The following is a 12,416-nucleotide window of genomic DNA, read 5'->3' on the forward strand; positions in this document are numbered from 1 at the left end:
TGAAAGCTTTGCAGAGTCTTAAGTGGATTCAGAAAAAGAGAAAAGGCTACAAGGAGGGATATAATTTGTAACTGAAAAACTGGGCTTGTCCAAACAAAAAAGCAGAACATTTGTTGCTACTCTAGGTAAAAACATTATTGAAAGAATTGATTAATGTTGAAGACTTGAAATTTTTGCATGATCATTGAATATCTGAAACACTGCAGTCTTTTCCGGCAACAATGCTGATTCATGAAGGCCCACTTTTGAAGAGATCATGTTCACACTTTGTTTGTAGTGGACTCCATTAAATGATCTTTGCACAGCTAGCTTTGTAAAAATTTCAAAAGCCAACACCACAACTTCATAGTTCCATCGAAATAGCTTTGCATATCTTTGAAGAATTATAAGCCAATTTATATTTTGCTTTGTTTTTGCACCAGATTCGGTCGTTGCACGAGTGCAGAAAACTTCCGAATCAAGTAATCAGACAGCATACCGCGTTCACATTTAGATCAAAGGTGGTTTTCACCCCTTCGATCATGTCTAAAGACCATCTTAATGCCTTTCAAAAATAATAAAAAAAAAATCATCATGATTTTCAGTTTGGTCACCTGAAGTTTGATCAAAGTGATCCAAGTTGAAGGTTTAAATTAAATATTTAAATTTGATCTTATACTTAAAAAAATATTACATTCTTTTTAAATAAAAACAAGAAAAAGTTTTATTCTTAAACAACAGTTACTTGTTTTAATCATTATCCAATTTATGTCACTTTGAAAATTTTGCATGTTACTTTTACATATATATATATATATATACACACACACGTATGTGCTTAATTCAATAAATAAAATTTATTATAAATTTAATTAATGATGATTATGACGTGAGACATGTATTTTAAAAATATATGTATATTTGCCTAACTAAAATATATGTCACATCATAATTGTCAATAAATAAAATTTATGTGTAAATTTTATCAATAATAATTATTTTGTATATAAAAATATTTATTTCAAAATTTAAGTATGAAATTTTCAAATATTACTATTGAATTAGGGAATAACCATGACCCATTGCTTTGTGGTCGGTTAGAATTGCAGTGTGAGATTTGCATTAAATTGTAGCTCGGATCTCTCTTGCTTGAAGAACGAAGGCTTGACTCCGTAAAATATTTCGGGCACCGCCCTGCCTCGTCGCAGCCCACTATGAGCATTTTCGTCATGAGAAAGTTCTTCAGTTTCATCCAAAACTGACTCGTCAGTACCTTGAATTCGTGCTTGACAAGGATTACAGAGGAAACACGACATATACTCCGACAGCTACCCGTGAAATACTTTGGTCATATTGGAATAATAGCATATGCTTCTGCAAAACTAGAATTTCATTCTATTTATTTCTCTTAACATAATGTGAATTTAAGAACAATAATAATAAAACACATAGGGGAGTAGTAACGTTGAGTGAATATTATACAACACCCGTGATTGGTTCACGAGAAATGGGAGGAGCTTCCCCCCCTAGTTTGACTCACGTGTTCCCATGATTGGCTTGTGGCCGTGGCTATTATCCCTCGGAAAGTAGCTTGCAGACTTGAACAAAAATATTTAATGAATGTTACATGGTGCAGAAAGAAATGGGATTGAAAGGCCCGTTAGGAACTTGCTTGAATTATACATTTTTTTATTCGGTACAATATGATCATACAATTAATAAGCATATTATAACATGAAACGTGACATACTTTCAAATATAATGATTCTCTATAAAACTAAAATAAAGTGTTTTATAATAATATATCACAATGATTTATCCGTAATTGTCACTTATTTAAAATATTCCTTATTCTTGTATCTAAATTCCTTTTTTTTTTTTATCTTACTTTTTACTTTTATATAATAAACGAAATAAGAATAAAACAAAAACATGACATAACACATAAAACTAATTAATGGTGGGTGGGATAGCATCTCATAGTCATTGTAAACACATGTTTGATCATATGATGTCATGAGTGTATTTATTGCAGGTCTAGATTTTAAGAGTAGCAGATGGAATACATTAATTCATGATTGCTTATACCATGACTGATAAACATGATCATGGCTACCGCCTAACTGATCCCCTCCATTATTTATTGGATTAGGTAATGTCACTGAACCTCATATAATCTTCATCCGCCCATCATTAATGTACATTAATTGAGTTTAATACCGAAGAAAATTTCCATTCATCGACCCACATTTGTCTGGTAAATTGAACAACTTTCTTCTGGTAATAAGACCAATAAGCTAGTAATTATGTTGACTGGCCTCCCTCCTTTGTTATTAAACATAGAATTACTCAATAAAGAAGGGATGAGATTTTCTCTAATGTAGGAATAATTATTATATGTAAACGATAAGAGTCAGTGGCTTTGACGTCAGTGCTTATGAGGAGGCAAAAGAAAAACCCGTTTTCTGAGATCTCGCAAGAATCTAATCCGAATGTTAAAAAATTAGTTTGTGAGAGGAATTTTGCAGTCCATGGTTAATTTCAAGGGAAATTATATGCCCAATTAGAGAAATTCAAAGGGTGTCAGTCGTGGATACTGCGCTGCCACTGGTTTTTTCAATTTTAGTTTTAACTGTTTCTTTGCAGTGTAGACCTTTTATTTATAGCTGTGAAAGTACAAGTCATCGTTTTATTTCTAGCCAGTATGTACGGAATCACCTTAACTAATTGAGTTTCTTCTTCTTCAATTATGTATCGTCTACAATGCCTAATTTAGCCAGGTGGCTTAAATGCTTATTATTTTGGTACAAAATTTCAAAAATATAAAGACATTCAAATATATGATTTAGTCATATTTATAATCATTTTGCTTAGGTCCCCAATACTTTAAATTGCTTAGTACAAAATAGCAAGGAAAAGAATCGTTGATCACGAAAAGCAATTTTCAATGCAAAATTTTTTATGCATATTTTTTTATTTAAAAATTTTGAAAAGTTTTTTTTTAATAAACAATTTGAAGAGTTAGATATGTTTACTTATTACAAAATCAAATGCGTTCAGATATAATAATTTACTCTATAGTTTTACTTGTTTTTTTTTTGTTATCCGACGCACAGTAGTAGATGTATAGTTTAGTATATAGTAGAAGGCTTGTAACTACTGGCTTTTTTCTCAACAGACAAGCAATAATGGCAGTCTAAATTGGCATCCTTCCTTACAAACATTTAAACGTTATATTGTTAGTACCTGACAATGCCAAAACCATAACATCCAGAAAAATATCTGAAATATTATTCATATGGCTAGCTACTCTCTCTCTCTCTCTCTCTCTCTCTCTCACACACACACACACACATATATATATATATGTATGTATGTATGTATAATCTTGTATCTAGACAGCTTCAACATTAATTGCAAAAATCAATTGGGCTTTTGGGTTCAACCTATAGGATGCTGCCAGCTTAAAGATGGATGGATACCCATGAGCCACAAACTTATTAAACTTTTTGAATTTGAGTCAAAGATCAATTACAAATTTAAATTTCTTTAACAAGTAGCTAGGCAATATACTATAAGATTCAGGCTTCCATATATAAGATGAGTTAAAACATATTAAAATCTGAATTCGTCATAACAACAACTGCATTTTTGTTTTCATTTAATACAAACTAGCTTGTATGAAATCTATTTGGTATTAAGACGAGCCATGCCATGTAATTTTCCATGTTGAATTCAAGTTTCTTCGATTTGAATTTCTAGTAAACTTGCAGATTTGAATCATATTATTACATCATGTTTGAAATTATATATCACCGATTTAAAATTTTTTTTTACCTCATAGATAGAGATGCATGATCAGATGTTACTATCAATCCATTAGTCGGCAAACTAAAATTAGTACTATTCATAAGATAGAACAAGCAATTAGATGTATTTGAACAAAAAGACAAGAAAGTATTCATCGAATATTGATGATAAAAGTAGGTTGTCACCAAATTAAGACGTCAATAACATACTTTTTATTTTACTTTAATTTACATTGAACTTATTGATATTTGATTATGAAATTATAATTAACAAAGCTTTCCATTTCATCCTCTCCATTATTAACAATAAAGAAATGTTACATCTGAAATTTTTAATTTCAAATGTTAAAACGAATCAAGTATTTAAATATTTGATTTAATAATAAATATACGTATTTTATGATAAAAAGAAGTGTTAAAAGGAAAAGAAATTATTAAGAAGCAGCTTCGTTTCCAAAGAGAGCTTGTATAATATATGTCCAATAAAGGCTAAAGTGAAGATTATTTGGGATTCTTGATGGAAAATGGAGCTAAAGTTATGAATGAATATTAGTTAAAAAATGAGGGCACCATAATTGAGATCTTAGCTATTGCCATTGTTTATTTTTGGGTCAAAGATACAATTAGCGAGGGGCGGGTGGCGTAGGAAGTGGTCACGTGTGATATTTCGGAGCTTAGTGCGAGTAGAGATATATAGAGAGAGAGAGAGAGAGAGATTGGTCTAACAAGAGGCGGCTGGTCTACCCGCACGAGATAATACCTTCTCCGAATAATTGCTTCGTTTTCCACTCATGGCTGGCCATCACTCTCATAAGTTATCACTAATTTAGAAATTTTATAATACCTTTTTTCTATTTCTTTTTTTTTTTGGTTTTGTTTGTTAACCGGGTTGAAACCTTCTCTTCCTTTCCCAAGGAAGAAACACTATTGAACGCACGAATGGGCCCGGAAAAGAAAATCAAAGAAAATTATGGAGGAAACTCTTTTTTTTTTTTCTTTTTTTATGAATGGAAATTTGGTCAACATTTCAGGCACTTTGACCGGGCCGCTGCCTATGTAATTGAAACCACTCAGTAGCAAGCCGGCTGCGCTGCTGACAAAAGAAGGTTTGAATTTGTGTTTATCAGGCCTGAGCGGATTCATCCCACCGTCGCTACCCTTTTCGTCTTTTTTCCTTCAATAATTTTCTTGTCCCCATACGTGCAATCTTTGCTTATGTTGTTTTTCTATATATAACAGAGTCTCCACATTCTAAAACTTCAGGTCCAGCTTTTATTAAAAAGCTTTGCACGTACTCCATACATTTTCTATACCGCCTGTCACTATGGAAGCTTATTCATCCTATTCTTCTTCTTCTTCGACTTTACAAGAAGCAAGAGGGTTAAAAGTTGCACAGCCTTTCCATGCATCACTTCATGAAGTGCGTAAGCCATTGGCAAAGCCCTGGAAGAAGCCAATCGCGCCATTGCCACCAACACCACCAAGAGTTTACAAGGTCGACCCTATAAACTTCAGGGACTTGGTTCAGAAGCTTACCGGTGCACCTGAGTTCATGTCTCAATCTCAGTCGTCGTCTCAGCTTCAGCTGCCTCATCACCAGCGTCTTCAAAGAGTGGCGCCTCCCCCTCTTAGCGTTGCATCATCGCCATTGTCTAGGGCAGAAGTTTCAGCACAATTGCATCTCCTTTCTGGATTTGATCATAGTGCTAAAACCCAGAACCAGAAATTCTTAGATAATGCGAAGATTACATCGAATTCATCACTTGGATTGAACTTGTCACCATCTTCTTATAATTGGTGTGCTTTCCCAATTCTCAGTCCTGGAACTTTGTCCAGCTTGGAGCAAAGTACTGTTCCTTAATCAACTTACTACATATATATATATATATATGTATGTATGTATCCTGATGATTATTAAGGCCAATTTCCAAGTTACTTCACTTTTCATTCTTGCTTGAGCTCAAAGAGAATGTATGTAAGATTAAAACTACATTCTTTTGTTGTAGTAGTACTTTACATAATGGTAGAACTAATGATGTTGAAGTCTAGCTTCATCTGTTGTTCATTTCAATGTATACTAATGCAGCCAGGTTTAGCCATGAATAAAGCTACTTATATATGTACAACTTTATTAATCAGAAATTGGCTTCAAATTTCTTCCTTCCCTATTCTCCCAAGAGTAGTATAACTTCTTCCCCCACCCCTCCTATTCTTCTTCAATTTTCTCTGCTTTTTTCCTAGTTTGTTTGAAAGTAGATTGTTGGCTAGGGCTACTAGCTACTTGTGTTAAGAGGTAAGGTATAGTATTATCACTGAGTAATTAAGGGTGACAAAGTTGAGAGGCCAGAGAGGTAAAGACAAGGCTGGAGATACAAAATTAGAGTTCTATGTCCCTTGCGGAAGAGGATTGGAAAATAGGGGAAAGATCAATGTTAGATCGAGAAGCTTTGGATTGTCCTCTCCCAAAAAAGAGTTCCTTTAAAACGACATCAGCTATATTGGTGTATTAATGTAGATAATGAGTTGATAATAGCTCATTATGCAAGAAAGAGGAATCCGATATATGTAAGGTAGGATGATAAATTGATATACTCAAATATATATATGTACCTGAAGAAAAAAGGTCGTGTCAAAGTGTCACCTAAGGATTCATGCGTGGTGGCGCTCAAGCATTCCAATGAACAATTAGGGGGAGGATTATACCTGGATTGAACGAAACCAAAACTCTCGACAATGTCCCAAAACATGGAATCAACTCAATAACCTTACCACTTGTACTTACGCAGTTAAATCCATTAATTCAATTAATTGAATGCCTAACATTATCGTATAGTTCCCTAATTATGAGGTAAATTACCAATTAGCTCGCACAACGGTAGACTGCAGGTAGAGTAATAAAATTGTATGTGACAATCAACATCCATAGATACATATATATACATGAATGAACTATAAAGTACCTCAAGAGTTACTTAATTAAATAAAATTTTGAGTTTGCGATAAGATTTAAATCTATTGTTCATCTTTGAATGGGTGTAGTTTTATCATTATACTTTTTGATTTGGTACAATAATAGTTAACATTAAAAGAATATTTTATTGAATATTCTAACTCTTAATTATTTTTGAATCAAATTAAAAATATAGTGATAAAATTATATCAGTTCAAAGATAAATGGTAAAATTTATCCATCATTTAAATTTGTTTTTAAAGGTAATAGAATTCATAAATTGAAGCGGAGGTAATTTTGCCCCCAATCATGTACAAGGGTAGTAATTTCCAGATTTATGCATCTAAATTTCTTTTTATATAAGGGAAAAGATAAAAAATACTTATTACATCATTTTAGATCATGAAATGTCTACACTGTCTATAAATAAACCAAAAACAATACCAACAGGAGAAGAATAAAAAATATGTAATCTCAAACAGGTTATCCAAAGTTTTTTCAAAATTAAATCTTTTAGGATTAATGAAGTTTGAGCTTTTGATTATTTGAGTTTTTTTTTTTTGTTGAGGTGCATATAAGGAATTTCAACCAATTAAATTAAGAGATCTTGAATTAAACTTAGGGCTTAATTAAGATAAATGTGCTAAAATTAAACCAAATAATGCTCAACCTAACTTATGTCCTTGAGGTAAAGCTCTTATATAAAATGAGTGAGTATCCCGTTTTAGAGATTTAAGCTTAAAAAAGTGAGCGATGGGTAGTTGAAGAAAAGAAAACTAACGAGAGAAAATAATAAAATAAAATATAATATAATATAAACGAAACAAAATTTAATTAGGTTTCATTTATTTATGGTAGTATAGATTACAACATGTCCTTATTTGTTTAAGAAGTAGATTTTTTTTTTGAATTGTACTAAAGATTTGGGATTAAATACTTATGCACTTTATTTGCTTAATTTCTTTTATAATTTTCTCATTCAAATACCAAAAAAAGTTTATTTCCTCTTTTATTTCGTGTAGAACCCTAGAAAACGGCATGCACAAGCACAGGTTTGGTAGCCATATTTTCAAAGCAATAATGCTGGACACTGGGTGACTGGGTCTCCTTGTGTAAGGGAAAATTGTACGTTCCAGTCTCTTTTCTTCCTATTACAAGAAAGAAGTTTTATATTTCAACACAACTCTCTCATTGGGGAATCCATTTTATGTTATTAGTTGAGAATTTAAGAGTGCTGATTCTTGTCATGTTCCTTGATATATATATTCGTGGAAGATTAAAAGACCCCATTTTTTTTAGTTCTCAGATGATTGGTCCTCAAATGACAACTAATTCAGAATTCATTCCATTGGTTCTGTTACTAAATTATCCAGTTTTGGGACAAAGACCCAGGAATTCATCACGTTTTGTTTCTTCTTTTCAGTCACTTTTATCGTTCCAAGGAAAAAGAAAGAAGTTGGGTGGTTTGATTTTTAAAGGTTAAAATACTCTTAACTCTTTAAATTTTGTTTAAAATTACACACAATCTATTAGTTTTTAAAATAAACACTTCATCTTAAAACTAAAATTTTGAAAAAATTAAAATATCTTTATTGTTATATTTTTAAAAAAATAAAAAAATAAAAAAAAATACTCAACTCACCAAAAGAGAGATCACGGATAGATGCTCCGCAAATGGAAAGTTTTGTTTTTAATTAATAAAAAATAATAAAATTATGTAATAATAATTATAAAAATTAATTAAAAGTAAAATTATTTTTTTATTCTTATCACGTTAGCAAGTTGATAGAAATACTAACGCTTTTCTCAACATTCATCTGCCATTGACCTTGTCGACACCTTATTAGAATAAAAAAATATGCGATGATGTTTTGGAGGATAAAAACTAAGGTTTTCTGAAAGATTAGTATGTCGGTGATCACCTATCTATTGAAAGTAGTTGCCAGTTCATACAAAGACCAAGATAAAGATGAAGACTTTCCTTCACAAAAAAAAAAAAAATGAAGACTTGGACTGGAGGGACTCTCCCTGTTGTTCTTTTAGACAATACCCAGTCAAGACTGAGGAAAGATTAGTGCTGGGAAACGATGCTGCTTCGGATGAGGGATTGAATTACTTTATACTCTGCGTTTGATTGGAAGAAGCTTCTTTTGTCTTTTCCGGTGGTTAGTCTATATTTCCTGCTTGCTTATATCATAAGTTAATAGAATATAACGATATTTCATCCTATTTTTTCTTCCTTGTTACCAACCATGGCCGTTATATCATAAGAAGGGCTGAATGAAATTTAAGTTCTGAAGTATAGAACATGAAGAACAACAGAGACAGATAAACAGCCTTCGATATTATACATGAAAATATGCTACATCATTGCACAGTATCCGAATTACAAAGCCTGTCAACTTTAAGCAGGATTGCTTTGGGAAAATCAAAATGATGCAAGAGAAAGAAAAATCTATGCGCAGCTAGTTTAGTTGTCTATGCTTGTATACACTTTTAACTTTTAAGACTGAACTTACACATGAATTTATTATCAAGTATCAGTTCCACCCCTATTGATCCCAATAGTTTCTTAGTTGTGACATATGTAGGAGAAGCTCATCTCTGCCCAGACCAGTGACACTGCTAGTCATTATCCATGGGGGGTGTTGTCGATAGTTTTCTCTAATCAGTTCTTGAAAGTCTCTGATGTTCTCATCAGGCCTTTTTCCTTTGCTTGCCTTCATTTTGTCACACTTTGTAAAGACAAAAGTCATTGGTATCTGAAAGCAGCAAGGACCAAAAAAAAAAAAAAAAAGAGTGAGAAACAGCTAAATTTAAAGCTGTGTGCCACTAAAGAAGAGAAAAGAGTGTTATAAGGACATCCTCACATTGTTGCGTCCAAGCCAGTTAGCACAGTCCAGGTCAATCCTCTGAGGTGGGACACTTGCATCAATAAGAAGTAGCGCAGCAACCAGAGTCTCTCTATTTAGAAAGTAGCCTTTAGTGAATGAAGACCAATCTGTTCGAGCAGCATCTGGGGCTCTAGCAAAACTGCAAATAAAATGAACTTTTCAAGCATTAGATTCAGAACAATTATGTCAAGATGTCATTCTGCACATAACCAAGATACTCAGAGGTAATTAATTATTTACATTCTATTATCTGAGTTAAGAAAAATTACAGATTAAGCATTAATTATAGACATGCTAAAGCAACTAAGAAAGCAGGGTGGCTAGCGAAACAAGTGAAGCAATTCGACACTACATCTATTTACAGACTTGTTTATTTCCAAAAATGAGAACTTAATTAACTGAGAGAGAACGATTCAGCTGCATATACTCGTCTGGATTGGTTAGTTTACATTTATAGTGAGCATTTGATGTAGTGTTATCAGCAATTAATGTGTAATGTTCAAGAGCACAACTACACGAGGTCATAGGTAACTCAAGCCCCAATTAGAAACTATGCACATTGACAAAGGATGTGTTAAAGTGCAGGAAAATGCACAAGCCAACTATTCGCAAAACATACTAAACTACATGCCAAATTGCAAATATACAGCAACAATTTGCGCTTATAACTGCCCTTTGTAAGTCCACCAAGTGGTGTTCTGAAGAGACTTGAAAAAGACCCCTTGCTATGTGGTCTTACTTGCACATGGATAATGCTTTATGCTATTGGGTTCAGAATTAGCGTTCTGGATGTCGGTTTCTTTAAACAAGACCTCTTGTTGCCTAACCATTGTGTTTTCTGACTAGAATATTAGGAATTATATGTCAGCCTAATACTGGCTTATTCAGATTATATTTATATGTCAAACTATAAGCTGATTGTTTTTTCCTGTATGTGAAAACCAGAAGTGAAATCCTCATTGCTGGATAGAAAGTTAAACTGCAAAAATATACTGCATTGCTTATTTGCTTCTGCCTTTCTAAGTCCAGGCTTGTGTTTTGGGGTGAAAATGTTAGCTCAAAACTAGCAAATCTCAATAACTAGGCATATAAACAACCAATTCGTTCTACATGGAGTGAAGAGTGAAATAATTCTGTGTTTGGCTTTACATTTAAATTATCTTTGTCTAATGTGGAATACTTATGTCAAGCCCCAATAGTGCAGGATCAGACCTCCCATAGAAATGACAGCAAGATGTGAGTTTCCAAGAAAGAGATTCTTACAGCCTTACAAAAGCCAAAAAACAATAGAACTTTATCTCAAAATCAGTCTTAACTTCTTCCATAGAACAACAACCAAATTGTCACCCCATTACTAGCTAATAATGATAATAATAATGTTTACACATCACAGTCAGCTCTCAGCTAAAACATTCTGGTAGACTAGTATCAAACTACACGGCAAATAAAGGAATTTCTTTAGTTGCATGCTCCATTGGAAGTTTAATCCTTTTAATGCTTACCAACTACTATTTAAAACGCTTCAACTGAATTCAGGAAAAGAAAAAGAGTTCTCATTGTACTAAGTAGCTAATTAAAAGAAGAAATCAAACATACCCATAACCAGGTAAATCCACTATATACCAACTTTTATTCACCAAAAAATGATTAATAAGCTGTGTCTTCCCTGCACATTCGACAATCCCAAAATAAAAAATACTACCCAATTAAAAGCTCAGAAACAGTAATCGAAAAAAGCAGAAATTTAAAGGAAAATTTCTAAAAAGAAAAAGGACCTGGTTTCTTAGAAGTGAGAGCAACTTCTTTTTTTCGAACCAAAGCATTAATAAGCGAAGACTTGCCCACATTAGACCGACCCAAGATTGCAAACTCGGGTCGGTCATCTTTGGGACAATCCTTAGCCCGACCGCTACTCTTCACAAACTCCACTTCCTTAATCTGAGAATGACCCGCGTAAGGTCCGAGTACAATGTTGGACCCTGGCAATATCATTTCATCTGTTACCTCTTCCAGGTCGACCCCGGGTGGCACGAATAAAACTGTCTTCGCAAACCGCGCCCCATCAGACAGTGGTTGCTTTGCGGCTCTTGAAGCAGAGACTTTAGGTTTCGGGTGGGGGCGCTTACGGGTTGAGTAAGCGATGGTTTTGTTGAAAGAGAAAAGAAAAGAGAGTGATTTGGTCGGTGGAGAAGGGGGTGATGAAAACGAAGTAAGATTGAGAGATAATAAGCGATTCCGAAGGAACATTTTCTGGGAAGGATTGGTCAAGAGCTGTAAAGTAGCTTTACTTGCATGAGCTGAATCAGTTCCAGTTACATCCGAGGATTGTACGCCTGGAGAGGAAGAGAAGAACCGGGAAACGAAGAGAGGGGAAACAGCGGGGCCTGTGTTTGGATTAGAAACATGGATTTGCATTTAGGATATATTCTGTTAGGATGACCCAAAATGCAAATTTAAATTTGGGCCAGAAAGGCCCAAACACATTATCTGATTAACCGATTAACTGAATTAAAGCGATTAATTCTGTTGATAATCAGATTAATTAAAAATTTTGAAGTTATGGATTTTAATGCAATCAAGCTTAATTTTTTAATTTTATTTTTATACTAATCACATAATAAATAAAATAAAATTTTAAAATTTTAAAAATATCATAAGTTTAATAATATTAAAATATTTCAATAAATATGAGTAAAAATACTAAAATCTTTCACAAAAAAAGTTTTAATACTCAAAAATACTTTTTAATAATTTTTTTACGTAAATTATTATATAAAGATTAAA

At 33.0% G+C, this 12,416-nt stretch overlaps 2 protein-coding genes across 2 annotated transcripts; one reads left to right on the forward strand and one right to left on the reverse strand.

Annotated features, from left to right (window-relative positions):
• Positions 5,036 to 5,926, forward strand: LOC18611316. Its single transcript, XM_007047521.2, has one exon. The coding sequence runs from the start codon at positions 5,113 to 5,115 to the stop codon at positions 5,647 to 5,649; it is 537 nt and encodes a 178-aa protein (XP_007047583.1). The 5' UTR covers positions 5,036 to 5,112; the 3' UTR covers positions 5,650 to 5,926.
• LOC18611317 (GTP-binding protein At2g22870) lies at positions 9,048 to 12,025 on the reverse strand. The gene is made up of 4 exons (XM_007047522.2): positions 11,408 to 12,025; positions 11,229 to 11,298; positions 9,609 to 9,771; positions 9,048 to 9,500 (listed from the first exon to the last, which is right to left on the reverse strand). Exons 1-4 carry the CDS (start codon positions 11,877 to 11,879, stop codon positions 9,291 to 9,293), a joined length of 915 nt encoding a protein of 304 aa, XP_007047584.2. The 5' UTR covers positions 11,880 to 12,025; the 3' UTR covers positions 9,048 to 9,290.

Source organism: Theobroma cacao, chromosome 1 (assembly GCF_000208745.1).
Source record: "Theobroma cacao cultivar B97-61/B2 chromosome 1, Criollo_cocoa_genome_V2, whole genome shotgun sequence".
In the NCBI taxonomy this organism is placed as follows: domain Eukaryota; kingdom Viridiplantae; phylum Streptophyta; class Magnoliopsida; order Malvales; family Malvaceae; genus Theobroma; species Theobroma cacao.